Source organism: Elgaria multicarinata, chromosome 23 (assembly GCF_023053635.1).
Source record: "Elgaria multicarinata webbii isolate HBS135686 ecotype San Diego chromosome 23, rElgMul1.1.pri, whole genome shotgun sequence".
Taxonomy (NCBI): Eukaryota; Metazoa; Chordata; class Lepidosauria; order Squamata; family Anguidae; genus Elgaria; species Elgaria multicarinata.
The window spans coordinates 9,923,170-9,947,375 of NC_086193.1; the positions used below are offsets into that span (position 1 = coordinate 9,923,170).

A 24,206-nucleotide genomic window follows, 5' to 3' on the forward strand; every position below is an offset into this window, starting at 1 on the left:
CCCTGGCGGCGCACGGGCGCCAAGGCAGCCTCCAGCTCCGCCCGGAGAGTGAGCGAGCGGCAGGCAGCGAGCAGGAGCGCACGGCGGCGGCTCCGGGGGGCGCTTCGCCGGCCGCCTCGTCGTGGCCCCCCTCCCGCGGCGGCGCCCCCATGGGCCAGCCCGGCGCAGCGCCCTCCCTGCGCCCCTAAGCGGCCCCGGGGGGGCGGCGGGGCCGGGCGCGCGCGCGCCCCCTCCCCAACTTCGCCGCCCCGCCATGGAGTTGCGCCGGGCGCTGGTGCGCGGCGGCTGGTGCGCGGCGCTGGCCTGCGGGCTGCTGCTGCTGCTGGCCACGGGCCACCCGCAGCCCTGCCACATCCTGGCCCGCGTGGGCCACGCGGTGCGCCTGGGCGCGCTGCTGCCCCGCGGAGGAGCCGCCGGCGCGCCCAGCCAGCGGGTGCGCAACGCCCTGGCCCGGGCCGGCCGCGCCGCCGCCGCCGCCGCGCTGCCCTACAACCTGAGCCTGGAGGTGGTGCCCGGCGCACCCCGCCACCGCGACCCGGCCTCGCTGGCGCGCTGGCTGTGCGAGGCGCTGGTGGTGCGCGGCGTGGCCGCCGTGCTCGCCTTCCCCGCCGGCCGCCGCGAACTGCTCCAGCTGGACGCCGCCGCCGCCTTCCTGGAGATCCCGTTCGTCACCATCATCGAGGAGGAGGAGGAGGACGACGACGACGCGGGCGAGCCGCCCATGCCCTTCAGGAGCCGGGTAAGGCCGCCCCCGCCTGACGAGCCTCCCCGGCTCGGAGCAGCCTACCCCCCTGCATGCGCCCTGGCTCTCATTCGCCCAGCCGGAGCTCCCGCAGGTAGGAGCAGTCTAGCTCGGCGCGCCGCCTAGCGGGCGAAATTGGCGGTGGCGAAAAGCCGGCGGTTGCGGGGCGGCCACTCCCATCAGCCCCAGACTGCGGGGTACGATGGGATTTGTGGTCGGGAAAGTCTGGAGGACATTGCCTATCATCATCATCATCATCATCATCATCATTAGAGTTGTTTTTCTGTGAAATTAGACCCTGCCCTCCTATTCTCACTCAATACTTTTTAAACTTTATTTTATTTACCCTCATCTGTCCAAAAAAAAAACAGGCTTCCCAGAAACTTACACAAATTTAGAATCTGGTGGCTGGGACGGGATGAAGGCGGTCAAAGAGTCAAGCTCCCGCCAAAAGGAAGGAGCGGTGGTTGTCCCTTGGGCATGTTCAGAGTGCGGGGAAGGCACATGGAGGCGCTGTGGCGGGGGCAGGAGAAACGTGAAAGGGAAGAGCATCTCTGTGCACACCCAGAGTGCAGAGAAAGCTGTCTGGGAGAGTTGGTGACTTCCAGATGTGTTGGACTACCGCTCCTAGCATCCCTGTCCATGGACCGCGCAAACTAGAGCTAATGGGAGTTGCAGTCGAACACATCTGAAAGTGACCAGGTTGACTTGCATACTTTCTGACTGGACACTGTGGGGCATATTCCGAGGTATAGGATTGCAGCCGAAATGGCCATTGATTTCCACACCCACTGGTAAGCTTACCTTGACACACACACACACACACCCGGCCAAGGAAAGCAAGGATTGTCCCTTGCCGTTAGTACTGACGGTTAATTAAATTAATGAAATCAATTTCCATTAATTTCCAAGCTCCCCGGCCCATCTACCGGAAAATGGCAGAGGGTGGAAAGAAATGGTAGGGGAATTTGTTGTGTAGTCATCATCTACTACTACTGATAGTAGTAGTACTAGTAGTCTACTACTACCGATACTACTACTAGTAGTAGTTCTACTACTCAATAAATAATTGGCAACAATAGTGAGTAAGTAGCAAATAAATAATTAGTAACAGTCTTGGGGGAGCTAGAGGTGGCAACGGCCGACAGAAAGCTCTGGCGTGGGCTGGTCCATGAAGTCACGAAGAGTCGGAAACGACTGAACGAATAACAACAGTCTTTTATCGTTGTTTCTATCTGGCATCCAGTCTTCTGAGGTAGTCTTCAGCTAGGCATGGAAGCGCTTGTATTATTATATGTATAATGTATAATATGCACTATTATTATTATTATTATTATTATTGCATCCATGTTCAGAGGGATATATTATGAGGGGGTCGAGAGGAAGGTCATCCCCTTTGTACCCAGAGGCCTCTGCCTCGCTTCCCTCAGGAGCAGGATACTGGAGGAGCAGACGGATGGGATCGCGCGAGGCTTACGTCCTATCAGCATTTAGTTAAATAGAGCCTCTGTGTATGGAGGCGCTCTACCACGGAATACCAGATCCCAGGGACGAATAAGTGCCGTTGTTTGCCGCTTGTGGCTTTCCCGGAGCCCTCCAGGCTGCCCACTGTCGGAGACCGGATACTGGGTTCGCTGGAGGCGATGCAGCGTAATCTGACCCAGCGAGGCCATTCTTGTTTTACATCTCAGTGGGCTCATTCAGAAGACACCTTAAACCGCGGCTTTAACCATGGTGACTAAGGCTTTTTGCTTGATTCACCATGGTTAAAGCCGTGGTTTAAGGTGCCTTCTGAATGGGGCCTTTGTGGCTACCACCCAGAGTGGAGACTCCATGTTCAAAAGCAATCTACCTGCTAGGGACAAAGAAAAGGGGAGGGTCCTATTAGTTGTGCCTCTTTTGCTGTAGGACTCTTCTTATGTTCTTATTCCATGCTCCTGGCTCGTTTTGCACATAATAGTTGAGGAGGAAGCACTTACTTTTAGCCCTGGTACCTTTTTTCTTCTTCGTAACCCTTTCCTGATGGAAACATGAGAGAATGGGCTTTTGGCGTTACAGTCTCTTCGGGTTTTTAGCTATTCCTCGCCAGGAAGGGGGGCGTCTGGTCGGGGACGGTGGTAGTAAGTCGCCCTCAACTATTTCGGGCTGCGATCTAGCTGTGCCACGCCAGGGCACTGCTGCAAACGCATGGCCCAGTGCCATGGGGAGACCAGCGCCAGGCCAGGATCTGGCCGCTCTCTGCCGTTCTGCATTTGTTAATGGGGAGGGATCTTCCAGCCCTTTGCTTGATGTTGGCTCTCCGGGCTTTTGGAATCAGGGCGATCCTCCCGCATTGTCTCCACAACAACCCTGTAAGGTAGGTTAGGCAGACCAAGGCCACCCAGTGAACCCTCCTGGTTCAGTGGGGAATTTGAACCTGGGTGTCCTCCAATGCCCTCACCACTGCGCCACGCCGCCTCTGTGCCCAATGAAGTCCTTAGCTTTGCTGGAACAAGTTGAGCAAACCTCGTACTCTTACCAAAATCCAGCTATGGCCCCTGCCCAGGCATGACCTGGCGGCGATTCAGCCATGAGGACTAGCTACTTGCTTGTGCCACCCAGGTGTTATTCCACAGGGAATTCCAGAGCGTCCCAGGGTCTGGCGGCTGAGGAATGTCAGTGGGATTTGGGGGTGGGGAGAGGAGATTCCGATAGAGACACCTCTCTAATTTTTTTTTTAAAAAATGCCTGCTTCCGTTGGCAAGCATTGCTGTCGCTTTTGCCCTGTTGCTGATTGTATAATGCTGCCTCCCCGGTTTCCCCCCCCCCTTCTCTTTCTTTCGTAGCAGACTGCAAATGACAGCAAAGAAATTGGTGGTTCTGTAAAGGGGTGGGGGGTTCCCTCCAGGGCTGGTGGGGAGCAATCGCTGATCAAAATTCACCAGGTCACCTGCAGAAAACTTGCAGGATTGCTACCCATCTATCAGCAATCCTTGACGTCAAAATACCTTGGAGTAGAAATACCTTGGAAATCCTCACATTCGGGTGAGAATGGGTCCCTTACACCCACACCCACCCACACCCATGTTCCATCTCGTCCCCTTTTCAATGTATTTAAATTCCAATTCTAGCTGGAAAACGACATGGCAATTTTGGGTACACACAAACCTTGCTGTGCTCTGAAATCGTTCCCCCCCCCCCCTCTCTCTCCCTCTCAAGCCTCGAGATCTAGGAATTATTCCGAGAGGATAAATACGTTTCCCAAGGTCGTGCCAGGACTGGGGAGGGGACGGGTGTCTTTTTATTTTTATTTTAAACCGCACCATCCTGTCGATCAGGGCCGAGGCATCTGAGGCTCCTGTGATTTCTGCAGCCAATTTCACCTGTTAGCCCATCAGTATGTCGCTCACAGTCTCTGCGGAAACCAATTCCCTCTTGGCAGACGGGCGAAAGGCTCTGTTTGAAATAGAATTTAAAAATAAAACCAAAAGCGCCCCGATGTGCCTGAGGCTATTGTTTTTTTGGTGAGGAAAAAGCACTCCGTTTATGCTCCAGAGAGGTGTACTCTTGTTTCACTTAATGCCTTCCAGAGCTCGGGTGTTAAGTTAAAACATTATTATTATTATTATTATTATTATTATTATTATTATTATTATCATCATCATCATCATCATCATTTATATGCCGCCCCATAGCTGAAGCTCTCTGGGCGGTTTGCAAAGATTAAAAACAGTGAACATTAAAAAAAAAAAACAGCCAAAATTTTAAACCATAAAAAGCGTAAAAACAGACAATATCCATTTAAAAACCATGTTCTGAGGGGGAGCGAAACTCACGTATTTTGAGACTGTGGCCTGTTCCAGATGAAAATTTCGAAAGGGGCCCATGGATACCCTTGAGTTGGCCTACAAATATGGGGCCCAAATTGGTATCAAAATGCGCCCAGATCGTAAAAACTCATTTTTGAGATGCTCGGATAGAGGCATCTCATCATTTGTATCTTATAACAAGACGGGTGAATTTGAATCTCCGAATCTGAGCTGGATGCTAGTTAGAGAAAGCCCAACACATTCCTTTAGGACAAGTATCCCTGAGCTCGTGCAGAGGGCTTTCCCCTTCTCGCGGAGGGGAAGCCTGGGCAGCGAATCCTCTTGGAACACCTGGTGGCCGAAGTGGTGCGGAAGCAAAGATGCCCGAAGCGGTGCGCCTGACGAAGGGCAGTGAGAAATGCACTGGGCTTTGTAAACAGAGCGGTTCGAGGGATAAACGCAGGGGGCATGAAAGAATTGCGGTGAGGCTTGAAACACTTGTAATCTTGGAAGTCAAAGAACCACCACATGGGGGGACCCCGCACGGTGTGTGGGGTCCGTGGCTGGCCCCTCTACCCTGTTCGTGAATCCCGCAACCAGCCAAACTTCCCCGTTCCGATTTCAGGCATCCAGGGAAACAGACCGCCGGCGGGTTATCGGCCCAGACCCAAGGAAATCCGTCTTCTCACAAGGCAGAATTGGCCCACGGAACTCCCTGCCGCGTGACGCAGGTCACGGGCACCAACTTGGATGCCTTTAAAAGAGGCTTTGGTGATTTCTTAGAAAGAGGAGATGTGCCCCGATTAGTGATAAATGGAGCTTCCAGCTGCAGAGGCAGTATACCTGAGTACCAAAAGCTGAGGGAAAAGTAACCTGCTTTGGGTTTTCCTGGAGGCATCTGGCTGTCCTCTGTTGAAAACAGAATGCTGGGCTAGATGGACTTTTGGACTGATCTGGTGAAGCTCTTCTTATATATGTATCTGTGAGTGCTAGCCAGGATGAGCTGATAGGTCAGTTGTGCTTTTGTCTACCTTTGGATTTTTTTCAATCTCAAATTCTTTCTCTCCCGAATATGACGAATTTTGTCAATTTTGGTCAATCCCAATCAAAACCGAGCCGAAACGAAATTCTCGTCCCTCCGTCGTTGCGAGGGACTCGTATGTTCTCCTGGCTTCCAGAAAGAATGGCCTCCTCCGAGGCTTCGCCGGCAAAGCAGCTAAGGTCTTGCAAAGGCAGGTCGACGTGGCAGGTTGAGCTGAGGTCTTCTCAGTCTTTTCTCTCGGTCTTCTCCCTTTTGTTGGAGAAGTGGGGGGCGGGGAGTTACAATCGGCAACTCCTTGAGTTTTTTTGACAGGGCTGCCTTGTGCCGTGAAAAATATCCTCTTTGTAGAGGAGATAACTTCTGGTTCCAAGGTAAAGTGACATCCTAGATCTCTCTGGCAACAAATCAAAGAGGCAGCCATTTTTTGGCACAGTGAGGTCTCCCGTTCCGAGTGGAAAGACAGGCTGGTACGGGAGCAAGAGAGAACAAGGCTTAGGCTAGGTGGATCGTGGGTTCGAGACCCACGCTTCCCGTGGATTTAATCGTGGGCCTCAGTTTCCCGTCTGTAAAACGTGGACCTTTATATTATACAGATGTAAGAAGTCTGCCACTCATGTGAGCGAAGGGTCATTTCTGCATCCTGTTTCATAATAACAGAACCGGGCAGGGACTGCCTGGCATTCGGACCGGGATCAGTAGACGGAAACCAATAGAATTCACTGCCGTGGAAGAGTCTGGTGGGTTTTTTTAAAAAAAGAATAATAATTAGGCATATTCACAATTGACAACTGTTAGCCGTAGTTGCTAGCAACCCCTGAACAATGAAGGAGGGCTGCCCCACTGACAGAAGCAGGTTGCTGGGCTAGGCGGGTCGTTTTGGCCGGATCCGGGATGGAGTTATTTTCCGACAGCTGTACCAACAGCTTCTGCAAGTGTGTTTCCCATGGGCGGAATTCCATTTCGAAGAAACCAGGGCCGGTTTCCAGCGGTGGGTGGGTCCAGGCAAAAGGGGCAGAGCCATTTTTAAAAAAATCCCAGCATGCAGTGACGGAGCCTTCGGAGAGAGGCAGCTGTCTTTTTAGGATGGGGTAAATACTGCACGAAAGCCGGGAAGGGGTGGAGCCTTCCAGAGAATGCCAGAAGATCAGATTTGGCACTCAGGCCTGTGGTTCCCCACCCTGGTCTACACCGTAGCGGCTGTCAGTGGAGCTGCGTGTGCAGACGCAGTCTACCTCCGAATACAGACACTGCAAACAAAAGAAGATGGCTTCGTGCCCGAGGTTTTTTGGCCAATGGCTCAAAATAGTTTGTCCCCCGTTTGGTAGCCTTTGATGGCATCCCCAAATCCGCTCCCTAGGAGTGCCCTGTCAGGATAAGACCGGCCTCTTCGTCCCTGCATCTCAGACCCGTTGTCTGCAGCAGCCTAGCACTGGCCAACCCAATGCCTCTGAGAAGCCCTCCGGCGGGGCGCAAAAATGCAACAGCCGGCTCCCCTTGCTTGTCCCCCAGAGGTAGACTGTCCCTGAAGATGGAGGTTCCTCAGTTCCTAGCTGAGCCATTTATAAAGCCTCACGTTTCTAAATCCTCTTCCTGCCCTACAGATCCATCTACGTTAGTGGCCGCTGTCCTTAAGAATAGGTTCCCTGAGTTTTCCTCTGCCATCCTCATTCTTTTTTCCTTTTGTGTTGGGTCTTTCTACATTGTAAGCCTGCCAGCAGTAACCATCTCTGTGTGTGTGTGTCTCTATATATGCATTGGGATCCTTTCTGGCTGAAGAAGGCTTTAAATAATAATAAAAAAATGAATATCTTGTGGCAGATATTCTGTGTTGGAGGTGCAGGAAGGAGTCCTTCACTTTCATGAATCTACCGGCAGTGAGTTCAAATCCTATAAGAGAGAGAAAGAGAGAGATTCCTTCTCTGTACTGTTCATGATTTTTGTAAACCACGGTCACGTTTTCTTTTTTGTTCCCCTAAATTCAGCCTCAGCCCCCCGCAAAATACTTTAGCCCAACTGTAACTCCTATCATCCCCAGCTATTGGCCATTCTGGCTGGGGCTTATGGGTTTTAGAGTCAAACAACATTTTTTTCCTGCCATTAAGCACCTTATCGATGAGCAATTGAAGTTTTAACTCTCCTTCTTTTGCTGTCGGGGGCCTTGGGTGCGAGTGACGACCCCTGTTCAGGCCAGAAGGCAGCCTGCAAGCGCTTTTATAAATCATAGAATCATAGAATAGCAGAGTTGGAAGGGGCCTACAAGGCCATCGAGTCCAACCCCCTGCTCAATGCAGGAAACCGCCCTAAAGCATCCCTGACAGATGCTTGTCCAGCTGCCTCTTGAATGCCTCTAGTGTGGGAGAGCCCACAACCTCCCTAGGTCACTGATTCCATTGTCGTACTGCTCTAACAGTCAGGAAGTTTTTCCTGATGTCCAGCCGGAATCTGGCTTCCTTTAACTTGAGCCCGTTATTTCGTCTCCTGCACTCTGGGAGGATCGAGAAGAGATCCTGGCCCTCCTCTGTGTCACAACCTTTTAAGTATTTGAAGAGTGCTATCATGTCTCCCCTCAATCTTCTCTTCTCCAGTAAATAAATACCCATAAATGCCCCTGCGTGTTGAAAGAGTCGCTTGCGCAAGGCTCCGTGTTCGAAAACTGGCAGAAATCGGGAGATCGGGTGGTGGAGGCGTAGGATGGGATAGAGAGTTGGTTAAAGCCAAGGAACCTGTGACAAGCTAAATCCGTTTCCGGCCCGCTCAGCTCTTTGCCTTTTTAAAAAACAACGGTGCATTATTTACAAGGCAGCACTCCAGAGAGGGGAGAGGTAAATGTTTGGGGTTGACCCCCAGGTTCAACCGCCTCTCTGCTTCTAAAAGCATCCTGCTTTCATTAGTAATCTTGCCCCTGTCTCTAAGCTGAAGGATGCTTCCTACTAAACCAATTCCCAAAAGGCAAATCCTTGGCAGAGTTGAACTTGGCAGCGACATATTTATGGGGAAAGGCAAGAGCGGGGAGGGAGTTCAGTGCCCGGAGGTGCCGTGGAGCTCTGGATCGGCTTTAGGCAGAAAGATCCAGATTCCCTCGGGGTCTTCTTGTGTGCTCTGGCGCTCCAATTAACACTTGCCGTAATGTGAAGAGCGGGATGGGACCGAAGAAGGAATTGGTTCATTATTTATTTGCTTCCCGTATTTTTACCCCGCTCTTCCCAAGTCGGAAAGACGCGACACGAAAGGAAAAGCGATGCGGAGGGAGGAGGAAAGATGCAGAACGCAACACACCAGTTCTTCATGTCAATGTTCTTATCGGTGTTAGCCCTGTCCTCTTTTTCCTATGGTCACCCTACCTCTGAGGGCAGGTAGTTTTGTTGCGTGTCTGCGTAGGCATCGTGGAATGGTCCTCCAACGGAGCCAACACCAGGGCAGCGATTCAACCAGAGGGGCAGCAGGTAGCCTCCTCTCTGGGACAAACCTTTAATGATCCCATTAATGCATTTCTTGTGGCACACGCCAGCATTTTTTTCCCTCTGGCTCACAATTTAGGTGTCTTAGCAAATTAATTTAAATGCTTGGAAGTGTCTCAGTGTTTTTTGCTTTTCTCATTCGCAAAGCACCTTCCATGCATTGCAGCGCTTTGCTGACACCGTGAGCTGCAGACACCGTGACTGTCACTCCCATTTTACAGACAGGGAAACTGAGGCTGAGAGAGAGAGAGAGAAAGAGATTCTCCCAATAAGCGCAGGGTGAAATCCACTGTTGCAAAAAGTGTTGACGTTTGCAACATGCAGAAGCAAACATGTACCGTTTTTTTTGCCTAGGGTGACCCTATGGAAAGGAGGACAGGGCTCCTGCATCTTTTACAGTTGTATAGAAAAGGGGATTTCAGCAGGTGTCACTTGTATGCATGCAGCACCTGGTGAAATTCCCTCTTCATCACAACAGTTCAAGCTGCAGGAGCCCTGCCCTCTTTTGCATCCGGTCACTGAAGCTATATTAAAACCCTTCCACAGAGAGGGAAGACTCCACAGTTTTCCCCAGGAATATTTTCTGTTGGGTGACGATATGGAAAGGAGGACAGGGCTCCTGTGTCTTTAACAGACGCGTTGAAAAGGGAATTTCAGCAGGTGTCCTTTGTAAGTATGCAGCACCTGTTGTGATGAAGAGAGTAAGCTGCAGGAGCTATAGTAGAGTGACCAGATACAAAAAAGGGCAGGGCTCCTGCAGCTTGAACTGTTGTGGTGAAGAGGGAAAGCTGCAGGAGCTATACTGTTGTGACGACAAGGGCATTTCACCCAGTGCTGCATGCCTACAAATGACACCTTCTGAAATTCCCTTTTCTATGCAACTGTTAAAGATACAGGAGCCTGGTCCTCCTTTCCATAGGGTCACCCTAGGTTTGCCCATCTGGCCGCAGAAGAGATGATATATTTTCTAACAACATAGAAGCCGAGATAGGAAAGTGTGTGTGTGTGTGCTCTGAAATGCCTAACAAATAGCTTTTTCCATTCGGCCACACTGACGCTACTAGCTCGGTTGGCTTTGGCAAAAAGATTCGGCAGTTTCGTGACAGACGGGTCCCTTTAATAACAGACCCAGGTGGGGAGGGTCCACCGGAGTAAAAACCAGAGGGAGCCGTTGGCATGTTTTGCCGTGCCACAAATGTTTAAAAAAAGGCCCCAAATCTAAGGAGGAAGGCTTAGAAACGAGAATTCTCAAGGGGTGAGTCTTCTCAGTTGCCGTGAGATTTATTTATTTATTTATTTATTTATTTATTTCATTTATATACCGCCCCATAGCTGAAGCTCTCTGGGCGGTTTACAAAAGTTTTAAACAGTCAACATTAAAAAAGTATACAAATATTTTAAACCATCAGAAACACAAAAATATCAGTTATAAAAACGACAGTATCCATTTAAAAACAACAGTTCTGGGGTCCGTTAGAAAACGAACTCCGCGTTGTCCAATGCTGTGAAATGCCTGGGAGAAGAGAAAAGTCTTGACCTGGAGCCCGAAAGATAACAATGTTGGCGCCAGGCGAGCCTCGTCAGGGAGATAATTCCACAGTTGAGGGGGCCACCACCGAAAAGGCCCTCTCCCTTGTTGCCATCCTCCAAAAAAGAGAAACGCTCAAGCAAAATGGGCGTGCAGCTGGAGCAGGAATGCAATAGAGTGTTGTTGAGAAGGGCACGGCCGGCTAGAACATCCCCATCCAGCAACTGCCGACCTCTGGCTACGAGGTCTTCGGGTGTTCTGCTTTTTTTCAAAGGCAAACAAGCCCTGTTAGTGAGCGGTGGAGAGACAGACATCTGAACCAAATTCCCCGGATCTTGCAATTTGATTCTGCCCTACGACAGCCGGGCCACAAATCTCTCTCAGCTGGCTGCCCTTCCGTCGCTGCGGTGCCAACGATGCCCCTGGACGAAAACCGAGAGCCGAAGTTAGAGTTTGGCTAACTTTGCAAGTGCTGCCTGGGCAGTTTTTGTATTGTTTTTAAAACATGGCTTTCTGCCTCGCGTCCAAAGCTGTGAATGATGGTTGAACTCGGGGAGAGGTGTTTGATTGTGTTGTATTTCTGCCTCCCGTCTCCGGACAGGCTAATATAACGGCATGGCAGCTGACCAAACATTCAAATCTCTTCTAGAAGTTTCTAGACCCGACTTTAGAAAGTCAGGATTCTTGTTCCTTCTGCGGAAAAACGATCAGCGAATCTCACAGCCTTGAATGTCTCAGCAGTCGCAACCCTAAGATTATTGCTGACTGTCCCTCCATTTCCAATGTTATTTTTTTATTTATTTCGGTATTTATGCTACTGATATCCTGCCTTTTTTCCTCCAAGGAACTCAAGGTGACGTACATAATTCTCCTCCTCCTCTTCTCCATTTTATCCTCACAACAACCCTGTGAGGTAGGCTGAGCTGAGAGTCTGTGACTGGTCCAAAATCACCCAGTGAGCTTCCAGGGCTGAGTGGGGAACTTGAACCTGGATCTCCAACACTCTAACCATTACACCGTACTGCCCTTCTTTCACGCATTTGTGCATTGATTACGTTTCCACACTGCCTCATAGCTGAAGCTCCCTGGGCGGTTCGCCCAGAATTTAAAAGCAACAACCTCAAATCTACTTTATACGAATTTAAAAGCAACAACCTCAAATCTACTTTATACGAATTTAAAAGCAACAACCTCAAATCTACTTTATACGAATTTAAAAGCAACAACCTCAAATCTACTTTATACGAATTTAAAAGCAACAACCTCAAATCTACTTTATACGAAGGGCAAAACCATTTACATCATAACATGCAAGCTGAAAGCATGGACACAGAAACAACATATAACTAAAAACATTTTTTTAGCAGTCAGATTTCCCATTTGATATCCTGGCTGTTCCACCTACTACATTCTGCACAGGTGACACCTCTCCTCCCCCGGTGTCCTGGGTCCAGCAGTTTCAGAAAGATCTCAACAAAGTAGGGCGATGCAGAGAATGTGGACAGGGAGACATTTTTGTCCTCCTCCCATAATCCTAGAACCCAAGGGAGTCATCCCATGAAGGACAAATAAAAAGAAGGGCTTCCTTCACACAGCACAGAGTTAAACTGTGGAGCTCACTGCCACAAGGTGCAGCAATGGCCACCCATTTGGCTGGCTTTCAAAGGGGGTTTGATACATTTCTGGAGGAGGAGAAGGCAATTAATGGCTTCTAGCCCTGATGGCTACCTCCTGTATCCGACGTAGTAAGCCTGTGTGCACCAGTTGCTGGGGAACATGGGTGGGAGGGTGCTGTTGCACTGTGTCCTGCCTTGTTGGTCCCTGGCCGACAGCTGGTTGGTCGCTTCAGTTAAAGCTACAGGAGCTACACTGGTGTGAAAAATATAAAATATAAAAGAGGGCAGGGCTCCTGCAGCTTGAACTATTGTGATGAAGAGGGAATTTCACCAGGGGCTGCATGCATACAAATGACATGGAAATTCCCTTTTCTACGCAACTGTTAAAGATACAGGAGCCCTGTCCTCCTTTCCATAGGGCCACCCTACGAAAGACCTCCTCCTTCCTTGGCTTTTCTCAGCCTTTTAGGGTGGGAATTGAAGTTGGGTTGCATTTCACCAAGAAAGTGCTCCTTTTTTGATCACTTTCACCTCTAGCATGAGTGGCTGTGTTTCAACTTTGCCGCACACCTCTGCTGACCTCTAGTGGTCACCTCGCGCTGTGCTCTGCTTTCAGCTGGGGCCCCTTAATATATTGCTGAGGCGCGGAACGTCAGGCCCGTGGGCCGAATCTGGGGTCCGAGTCCCTCCACGGTTCGCCAGGAATCCCCAGTTCCTGTTCCGTTTCATTCCCCAAAAGTCTTCCCTGTTCTAAAAGGCTGGAAGGGTTTCGTTTCTGCTATGAAGGGCGTAAAGCTAAAACAGGCTGGTATTTGGGGGTATTTTGACCCCTCCCCCTTTGGCTCCACCAATGGAATTCATCTCCTGGGTTGAAAGAGGAGCGACGCCCCTATCCTATATGACGCTCAACCAGCCCCGTTTCTTCCAGAGTTCTCCAGCAGCGGACAAAGGGGTGGAGAGGGATAGGGGAAGCAGGATCTCTGCCCCATAACCCATGGAGTGCTAAGCCTGGAGACTTGTCAAGCAGTAAGTCAAGAGTGCTTCTGAGCATGATGCTGTTTGCCTCAAGCTCTTCATGCCTGGTTTAAATTATTTTGATACCAGCATCCATTCAAAAGGGGGAGGAGTTGAAAGGAGGATCTTGGAATTGTTGTAGATCACAAGCTGAATATGAGCCAACAGTGTGATAGGGCTGCAAGAAAGGCAAATGCTATTTTGGGCTGCATTAATAGATGGATAGCTTCCGAATCACGTGAGGTCCTGGTTCCTCTCTATTCGGCCCTGGTTAGGCCTCATCTAGAGTATTGCGTCCAGGTCTGGGCTCCGCAATTCAAGAAGGATGCAGACAAGCTGGAGCGTGTTCAGAGGGCAACCAGGATGATCAGGGGTGTGGAAACAAAACCCTATGAGGAGAGACTGAAACAACTGGGCATGTTTAGCCTGGAGAAGAAAAGATTGAGGAGAGACGTGAGAGCACTCTTCAAATACTTGAAAGGTTGTCACACAGAGGAGGGCTAGGATCTCTTCTCAATCCGCCCAGAGTGCAGGACACGGAATAACGGGCTCAAGTGACAGGAAGCCAGATTCCGGCTAGACATCAGGAAAAACTTCCTGACTGTTAGAGCAGTACGACAATGGAACCAGTGACCTAGGGAGGTGGTGGGCTCTCCCACACTGGAGGCCTTCAAGAGGGAGCTGGACAACCACCTGTCAGGGATGCTTTAGGGTGGATTCCTGCATTGAGCAGGGGGTTGGACTGGATGGCCTTAGAGGCCCCTTCCAACTCTACTATTCTATGATTCTGTGATTCTAGGTGCCTCTTTTCAGAAGGGAGAATGCGTCCTTTCAGAAGAGGCCTTCCCCTCCTGAGCAAGTGAGAAGAGGGAACGTTTTTGTAAACCACCCAGAGAGCTCCGGCTATTGGGTGGTATAGAAATGCAATAAATAAATGTTTTGTTGCAGAAGAGGCCTTCCCTCCTGTCTGAGAAACGAGAAGGGAGGCCTCTTTTCAGTCAAGACATTCTCTCCTGTGTGAGAGAAAAGGGGAATGCCTCTTTTAAGATGTGTGCATCATCCAAATATACGCGTTTTCTTTCCAAATTTGGGGGGATGCTTTGCTTCCACTGATTTAATTAGTCACTCCTAATTACTCAGTCCGTCCTTTAAAACTCTCACTGCTCGTTGAGTAAGCTTGCGTTCTCCAGGTGACCACGTTAATTCGTATTCATTTCCTGGCAATCATAAGGACTAGCAGATTGTGTTTTGAATGAATTCTTTCCGAGCTGGGTTCTTTTCCCAGTCTTGCTCTCCGTGGCTGCCACTTGCCCTCCGCGTCAAGGCCATGGCTGAAACGGGGTCCGGTTGGCGGACGTCGGTCCTGACGTGGTTTCTTTCGGCTCGCCTCTCTCGCAGAACCCCTTCCACCTGCACATGGACCGGAGCAGCGATTTGGACTTGCTCCTGGACCTGCTGACCAAGATCTTCCACGCCAACAAATGGAACGACGCCACCCTGATCGTGTGCCGTGCGTGGGACGTCCCCGGCTTCGTGGACCTGTGGACCAGCCACACTGAGCTCGAAAGGACGGTGCTGGTGGATGTGAGCTTCCTCGACGAGCCGGAAGCCGCGCGCCACGTACGGCGCCACTTGGAGGAGTACCGGGAGCTGCCTGGTCCTGCTTTGCTTTTCGGTTGCAACGCCCGCCTCTCCCAGCTGGTCTTCCGGACCGCGAAAGAACTGGGCGTGACCCAGGAGTTTCACTGGGTGCTGGGCGAGCCCCAAAACGTGGACGAGCTGCAGACCGAGGGCCTTCCCTTGGGTCTCTTGGCCTACGGGGAGGTCAACCGGCCCTCGCTGGAGCAGTTTGTCCACGACGCGGTAGAACTGGTGGCCCGCGCCATTTCCCAGGCCGTGCAGCTCCGCCCCGAGCTGACCCTCATCCAGAACATGATCAACTGCAATGACAAGCACGTGGTCGGATCGGAGTCCTCGGGGCGCTACCTCTCCCAGTGAGTAAGCCCTCGCCGCGGCGGTCCCGGACTTCCCGATAGCAGCAACCTATTGGGATACGTCGGGGTAGCTTTTGCCCCGCACAGAGACTCGTACAGAGGTGCGGTGGGCGGCCTCCTCTGAGGGTGGGGGATTCTGGCTTGGCCGTGGGGAAAGAGGGTGGCCAGGAAAAGTGTGGGGGGGGCATTTGAGGAACACAGGAGGTCTGGATTAGGCCCACTGGGTTAAGGTTCTGCTACTCAGGCCTAATCCAGCATCTCGATGCTGACGCTGGCCACTCAGATACTTCTGGGATACCCTCAGGGAGGACACCTAGATAACCGCCCCGACCTCCTGTTAATCCCCACCACCTTATTCTTGGAGATAGACTGCCTCTGAATATGGAAGTTCAGCTAGCTTGTAGCGTTCAATAACCACCACCCCTCCTCTGCGGATTTTAGAAAGGCACTCAAGGCTATGTTTCCACAACTGTGAAAAAAAGCAAACTCCGTGTTAGGCATTATTAGAAAAGGAATTGAGATTAAAACGGCCAATATTGTGCTGCTTTTGAACAAATGGATGGTGCAAGCACACTTAGAGTACTGCGTACAGTTCTCGTCACCACACCTAAAAAAAGACATTATAGAGCAGGAAAAAGTGCAGAAAAGGGCAACTCAAATGAGCAAGGGGCTGGAGCATCTCCCCGATGAGGGAAGGTGACATCAACTGGGATTGTTTAGCTTGGAAAAAAGGAGGCTGAGGGGAGACATGATAGAGGTGGACAAAATGATGCCTGGTGTGGAGAACGTGGACAGGGAGACCTGGGTCTCCCTCTCTCAAAATACTAGAATCCAACGGGGTCATTATCCCATGAAGCTGATGGGTGGGAGATTCAGGACAGATAAAAAGAAATATTTCTTCACACGGTGCAGAGTTAAACTACGGAACTGTCTGCCACAAGATGTAGTGATGGCCACTCATTCGGATGGCTTTCAAAGGGGGTTGGATCAATACCAGATCAATACTAGTTCTGATGGCTACGCTCTCCCTCCAGTAGTATTTCCTGAGGCAGTGTGCCTGTGTACGCCAATGGCTGGGGAACATGGGTGGGAGGGTGCTGTTGCATTCATGTCCTGCTTGTAGGTTTCCCATTGGGGCATCTGCTTGGCCACAGAATGCTGGACTAGATGGACCCTTGGTCTGATCCAGCAGGGCGCTTCCCATGTTCTTAACGTGTGGCAAGGGCTTCTTTGAGCGCATGGCAAAATGGAGGGCGGCTGCTCCAGAATTCCAGACTCTAGTTTTCCTTTCTCCTTCTCCTTCTCCGTCTCTCTCTCCTCTTCCAGGTTTTTAGCCAACACGTCCTTCCACGGCCAGACGGGCGAGGTCTCCGTGCGCAACACGTCCCACGTCCACACTGAGCGCCGCTACAAAGTCTGGAGCCTGCTACGGGACTCGGTGGGCCAGCCCACGTGGGTGACCGTGGGCAGCTGGAGCGGGGGCGAGCTGGAGGTGGAGGAGGGCACCTGGCCGCAGCACCTCCAGCGCAAGAGCCAGGCCGAGGGCGGCGGCTTCTCCCGCACCAAGCTGCGGGTGGTGACGCTGGTGGAGCACCCCTTCGTCTTCACGCGGGAGGTGCGTGCGGGCACCGGGCGCAAAGCTCGGCTGAAAAGGGAATGTATCTCCAGGACCTGTAAATTAGTCGGTAATCCCTGGACGTCCAACCTCTTTCACCCCGGGGGCTGAATTCCATGGGGGGGGGGTCACATTCCTATGGTGGTGGTGGTGGTGGGTGTTTTATAGCGAAACAGTCCAAAGCGAAAAATTTATTCATTTTTTCCCCATTTCTTTTCATAGAATCATAGAATCATACAATAGCAGAGTTGGAAGGGGCCTACAAGGCCATCGAGTCCAATCCTGCTCAGTGCAGGAATCCACCCTAAAGCATCCCTGACAGATAGCTATCCAGCTGCCTCTTGAAGGCCTCTAGTGTGGGAGAGCCCACAACCTCCCTAGGTAGCTGATTCCACCGTCGCACTGCTCTAACAGTCAGGAAGTTTTTCCTGATGTCCAGCCGGAATCTAGCTTCCTGTCACTTGAGCCCATAATTCCGTGTCCTGCACTCTGGGAGGATCAAGAAGAGATCCTGGCCCTCCTCTGTGTGACAACCTTTTAAGTATTTGAAGAGTGCTATCATGTCTCCCCTCAATCTTCTCTTCTCCAGGCTAAACATGCCCAGTTCTTTCAGTCTCTCTTCATAGGGCTTTGTTTCTAGACCCCTGATCATCCTGGTTGCCCTCTTCTGAACACGCTCCAGCTTGTCTGCGTCCTTCTTGAATTGTGGAGCCCAGAACTGGACGCAATACTCGAGATGAGACCTAACCAGGGCCGAATAGAGAGGAACTAGGACCTCACGTGATTTGGAAGCTAGACTTCTATTAATGCAGCCCAAAATAGCATTGGCCTTTCTTGCAGCCATATCGCACTGTGGGCTCATATTGAGCTTGTGATCTACAACAACTCCAAGATCCTTCTCGTTTGTAGTATTGCTGAGCCAAGTATCCCCCATCTTGTAATTGTGCCTTTGGTTTCTATTTCCTAAATGTAGAACTTGGCATTTATCCCTATTAAATTTCATTCTGTTGTTTTCAGCCCAGCACTCCAGCCTATCAAGATCACTTTGAAGTTTGTTTCTGTCTTCCAGGGTATTAGCTATCCCACCCAATTTTGTGTCATCTGCAAATTTGATAAGCATTCCCTGCACCTCCTCGTCCAAATCATTAATAAAAATGTTGAAGAGCACTGGGCCCAGGACTGAGCCCTGCGGCACCCCACTCGTTGCCTCTCCCCAGTTTGAGAAGGTTCCATTGATAAGTACTCTTTGAGTCCGATTCTGTAGCCAACTGTGAATCCACCTAATAGTTGTTCCATCTAGCCCACTTTTAGCTAGTTTGTTAATCAGAATATCATGGGGCACTTTGTCAAAAGCTTTGCTGAAGTCAAGATATATGACATCCACAGCATTCCCACAGTCCACAAGGGAGGTTATCCTATCAAAAAATGAGATCAAATTAGTCTGACAGGATTTGTTCCTGACAAATCCATGTTGGCTTCTAGTAATCACTGCATTGATTTCAAGGTGTTTACAGATTGACTTCTTTATAATCTGCTCCAGAATTTTCCCAGGGATGGATGTCAGACTGACTGGTCTGGAGTTCCCAGGTTCCTCCTTTTTGCCCTTTTTGAAGATAGGGACAACGCTAGCCCTCCTCCAGTCGTCCGGCACCTCACCCGTCTTCCATGATTTTGCAAAGATTTTATTTCATTTCTTTCATTTTTTATTTGTTTGTTTGTTTATTTATTTATTCATTCATTTTATTCATTTCCTTCATTTATTTATTTCATTTCTTTCAATTTCCCCCCTTTCATTTGTTTGTTTTATTTATTTATTCGTACATTCATTTTATTTTTCATTTCTTTTATTCATTTATTTCATTTCTTTATTTTTTTCTTTTATTTTTTATTTATGTTCTTTTAGTTATTTATTTTATTTATTTATTTTTCCTTTTATTTGTTTTTTGTTATATTTATTTATGCATTCATTTTATTTATTACATTTCTTTTATTTATTTTTCATTTATTTACTTGATGCCTTTATTTTTTCCCTTTTATTTATTTACTTATTTCTTTGTTCCTTTTCTTTTCTTTCTTTATTTTATTTCATTTCTTTTATTTCTTTCGTTTATTTATTTATTTGATTTCATGTATTTCATTTCATTTCTATACCACCGAAGCTTTCTGGGCAGTTCACAAAATAACAAAAGAATTTAGTTTAATTGCAGTAGTGAACCCTTCAGAGAAGGTATTTCAATGTTTTAGAACGGAGGGGGGGGGAGCCACCATGCAACAGGTGGGAACACAGCAAATGATTGGCGGTTCGGTGGGGAAATGGGGCGGGACCCAGGGAAATGGGGCGGGGCCTGGAGAAATGGGGCAGGACCCGGGGGAATGGGGCGGGGCCTGGGGAAATAGTTGTGGCCTTCCGGTGAAGCTCGGAGGGCCAGATTGTAACGTCTGATGTAATCTCAACTTGCTTGCTTTCTCTCTCTCTCTCTCTCTCTCTCTCTCTCTCTCTCTCTTTCCAATATTTATATACCGCCTTCTAACAAAAAAATGCCGCTAAGGAACTCCATAGACAAAATCATTAATAGTATTTTCTTTAAGTAAAACAGTAAAACAATTACAAAACAGTTTTAAAAACACTCCCCAGTGCAAGCACGCCACAGTTCAACACCACAATTATATTTATTTACATTTATTTATTACATTTATGTCCCGCCTGCAGTTGGTGTAATTGGCACGAATTTGCGCAAAATTCAGCCGTCGTTTTGCGCGTTTTAGAAAGACACAGAAAATCCGCTCACTGGCCCAACGTGCTGCAGGCAGAGTGAGGCTCTGTAGCAGGGCGGCGAAGTGGAGGTTGCGAATAATGAAAATTCGCCACGCTCCACCTTCTCTGACATTCTGACATAATGATAATAAATTTATTTCTTACCCGCCTCTCCGTTTTGATCGAGGCAAAAACGTCCTATAAAAACATCCTGAAAGCATCCTGAAATCGCACCAGCTCTGCTTTTAAGCTGTATCAAAGTGCTTCCCTGTACAGCATGAGCGCACAACCTTTTTGTCCCTGAGGGCGCTGGATTGGGGACTTGGGTGCCACGCGCACACGGTCACACGTGCACACACACAGACGTGTGCAACGGCACACATTCAAGGCCGTACACGCTCCTGTTGCCACTATCTGAATGAGGAAATTGGTGGTGGGGAATTTGGTGGGCAGGAGGTGAAGCCTTCGGGGGGCGCGGACGGCCCGCCGGTTGTGCGCCCCGACTCGCAGGTTGCGCACCCCGTTCTCGTTGCTCTTCTGTCTCTTTTCTTCTTCTCTGGTCTCAAAACTCTGGTCCTCTGTGATCTGTGCAGGTGGATGAAGAAGGGAACTGCCCGGCGGGGCAGCTGTGCCTGGACCCCCGCACCAACGACTCGTCTGTGCTGGACGCCCTCTTCGAGGAGCTCAACTCAGAGAACGGCTCGGTGCCCGCCGAGTTCCGCAGGTGCTGCTACGGCTACTGCATCGACCTGCTGGAGAAGCTGTCCGAGGACTTGCCCTTCGACTTTGACCTCTACATCGTGGGGGACGGGAAGTACGGGGCCTGGAAAAACGGCCGCTGGACTGGGCTGGTGGGGGACCTTCTGAGCGGCACGGCCCACATGGCGGTGACCTCCTTCAGCATCAACTCGGCCCGGAGCCAAGTCATTGACTTCACCAGCCCTTTCTTCTCCACCAGCCTGGGCATCCTGGTGCGGATCCGGGACACGGCCTCGCCCATCGGGGCCTTCATGTGGCCGCTGCACTGGACCATGTGGGTGGGCATCTTCGTGGCCCTCCACCTGACGGCCCTCTTCCTCACCTTGTACGAGTGGAAGAGCCCCTATGGCATGACCCCCCACGGCCGCAACCGCATGAAGATCTTCTCCTACTCCTCGGCCCTCAACCTCTGCTACGCCATCCTCTTCGGCCGCACTGTCTCCAGCAAGACGCCCAAGTGCTGGACCGGACGCTTCCTCATGAACCTCTGGGCCATCTTCTGCCTCCTGGTCCTCTCCAGCTACACGGCCAACCTGGCTGCCGTGATGGTAGGCGAGAAGACCTTTGAGGAGCTCTCCGGCATTCACGACCCCAAGGTCAGGATGGCGCCGGATTTTTCTGGTCCATGTCTCTCTTTTGGTATCCATCTCCTCCTCCTCTTCTTCTTTTTTTAATCCATCACTTCTCGGCTCCATTGCCCTTCTTCACCTTCCTTACTTTCTCAAAAGTAAGAGGAGTACAACAATGGAACCCGTGACCTAGGGAGGTTGTGGGCTTTCCCAGACTAGAGGCCTTCAAGAGGCAGCTGGACAACCCTCTGTCGGGGATGCTTTAGGGTGGATTCCTGCATTGAGCAGGGGTTGGAACAGATGGCCTTGTAGGCCCCTTCCAACTCTGCTATTCTATGATTCTATGAAAATGGCCTTTGATGTCCCTCCAATTTTGGTCTCCACTTCCTAGTAGCCCAGAAACCTTGCTTTCCCACGACAGTGGTCCAGCTGGAACTCCTTGGAAGCCCACACGCAGGGCCTGCCTCCCCTGCTGTTTTTATTTATTTATTTTTATTTATTTATTAGTGCATTCATATCCTGCCTTTTTTCCTCCAAGGAACCCAAGGCGGCGTACATAATCCCCCTCCTCTCCATTTTTATCCTCCCAACAACAACCCTGTGAGGTCGTTTGGGCTGGGAGTCTTTGACTGGACCAAAGTCACCCCGTGGGTTTCATAGAATCATAGAATAGCAGAGTTGGAAGGGGCCTACAAGACCATCGAGTCCAACCCCCTGCTCAATGCAGGAATCCACCCTAAAGCATCCCTGACAGATGGTTGTCCAGCTGCCTCTTGAAGTCCTCTAGTGTGGGAGAGCCCACAACCTCCCTAGGCAACTGATTCCACCGTCGCACTGCTCTAACAGTCAGGAAGTTTTTCCTGATGTCCAGCTGGAATCTGGCTTCCTTTAACTTGAGCCCGTTATTCCGTGTCCTGCACTCTGGGAGGATCGAGAAGAGGTCCTGGCCCTCCTCTGTGTGACAACCTTTTAAGTATTTGAAGACTGCTATCATGTCTCCCCTCAATCTTCTCTTCTCCAGGCTAAACATGCCCAGTTCTTTCAGTCTCTCTCTTCCTTAGCTGAGTGGGGATTAGAACCCAGATCTCCCAACTCCCAGTCCAACACTTTAGCCACTACACCACACTGGTTCGCCACACTGTTTTCCCCCAGCGTCCATATATTCAGAGGTAGACATTGACTTGGTTCACAGGACACACTAACCCCCACTCAGGTGTCAAGCGTGGGTTGTTGTTGAACTGTGGGTTAGTGCGTGGTCCGGACACAGGATATTCTCTGCAGGGTGGCTTCTTAACCATCTTGAACAACCGCCTTGAGTCCTGGTACTGGGGAAAAGGCAGGATATAAATACATATTATTTATGCATCAACCCATTGACAAAGGGAAAAGATGCCCCTGTGAATTGTTCTAACGCCCATTTAGAACCATCGAAGGGTCAAAGAACACGTTACATTAATTTCATACTCTGTGGCCGAGGCGTGTGTCTAGAGTAAGTGTGTGCGTTCCTGATGCAGATCAGGACCACTTTGCCCTGAGGATTAAACCCCCATCCCAGCCTACCTTTCTCTCCTGAATTCCCACCCTCTGTGTAAGGGGAAATGTTTCTATTGGTATCTGCGGAGGCTTTATTTCTCTCTCTTTTTAACAACCCGTTTCGTAACAGGGGAGGAATTTTGGGTGGGCGGGGGTTGTGGCGGTGGTGTGTGGTGGTCATGATCTGACTAGGGGCTGCGTGTGCTTACTCTAGAGGGAAAAGAAAAGAAAGGACGTATCCTCCATTCCACGCGATGCAATTCACGGAGCGTGGAAGTTGATGCTAAGGTCCTTTCTCAGAAGTTGGACACGGGCTTTAACACATTGAGGATGCAATGGGTGAAGACGTCTTTTCTTTCGTCTGTCCTCCACCGGCTGTCGGGCCATTTCACTTAGTGAATCCTCACGCGCGATCCGTTTTCTCCGCACCGTGGACAGTTTTATCAACTTCTGTCGTGTCCCTCCCAAATCACATTTTCCCCTTTATTAAGGGTGCAATCCTATGCATGTTTAGACAGGGGAAAATGTCCTACAACTTGTAGGACTTATTTTCTGTCTAAGCATGCCTGGGATTGGACCCTAAAATAGAGTGGCCCTATGAAAAGGAGGACCGGGCTCCTGTATCTTTAACAGTTGCATACAAAAGGGAATTTCAGCAGGTGTCATTGTTATTCATGCAGCACCTGGTGAAATTCCCTCTCAATCACAACAGTTAATGCTGCCCGCTTTTGTAGCCTTTAACTGTCGTGGTTGAGAGGGGATTTCATAGAATCATAGAATCATAGAATAGCAGAGTTGGAAGGGTCCAACCCCCTGCTCAATGCAGGAATCCACCCTAAAGCATCCCCGACAGATGCTTGTCCAGCTGCCTCTTGAAGGCCTCTAGTGTGGGCCACAACCTCCCTAGGTAACTGATTCCATTGTCGCACTGCTCTAACAGTCAGGAAGTTTTTCCTGATGTCCAGCTGGAATCTGGCTTCCTTTAACTTGAGCCCGTTATTCCATGTCCTGCATTCTGGGATGATCGAGGAGAGATCCTGGTCCTCCTCTGTGTGACAACCTTTTAAGTATTTGAAGAGTGCTATCATGTCTCCCCTCAATCTTCTCTTCTCCAGTTCTTTCTCTATTCATAGGGCTTTGTTTCCAGACCCCTGATCATCCTGGTTGCCCTCCTCTGAACACGCTCCAGCTTGTCTGCGTCCTTCTTGAATTGTGGAGCCCAGAACTGGACGCAATACTCTAGATGAGGCCTAACCAGGGCCGAATAGAGAGGAACCAGTACCTCACGTGATTTGGAAGTTATACTTCTATTAATGCAGCCCAAAATAGCATTTGCCTTTCTTGCAGCCATATCGCACTGTTGGCTCATATTCAGCTTGCGATCTACAACAATTCCAAGATCCTTCTCGTTTGTAGTGTTGCTGAGCCAGGTATCCATGTGCTGCATGCAGACAAACGACCCCTGCGGAAATTCCCTTTTCTGCGCAACTGTTAAAGATACAGGAGCCCGGTCCTCCTTTCCATAGGGTCACCCTACCCTAGCACCCCACCGGTTTCTGCTTCCCTTTTCTGCCCCTTTTTCCAGCACTACGATACCCAACCCTGCCTCTTAAAATCCCTTTCTTAAAACCTTTCCGTTTCCTTCCCGGTTCCGGCTTAGCGCTCTTCAGAGTTCTGTCGATGACACTTTCTCCTCTGGCTTTTGGCAGACATTCTGTGACATCACGGGAGCTCGGCCAATAGTGAAACGAGACCGGCAGGGGACGAAGAATGGGCCTTCACTCCTCCTCCTT

At 50.1% G+C, this 24,206-nt stretch overlaps 1 protein-coding gene across 1 annotated transcript in view; it reads left to right on the top strand.

Annotated features, from left to right (window-relative positions):
* The first annotated feature begins 253 nt into the window (after positions 1-253).
* Positions 254-24,206, top strand: part of GRIN3B (glutamate ionotropic receptor NMDA type subunit 3B) — a 35,399-nt gene continuing 11,446 nt past the window's right edge. The window contains exons 1-4 of the mRNA XM_063147112.1: positions 254-739; positions 14,587-15,182; positions 16,509-16,797; positions 20,146-20,907. Of these exons, the coding sequence (XP_063003182.1) occupies positions 254-739; positions 14,587-15,182; positions 16,509-16,797; positions 20,146-20,907 (2,133 nt within the window). The remainder of the gene's footprint in view (positions 740-14,586; positions 15,183-16,508; positions 16,798-20,145; positions 20,908-24,206) is intronic.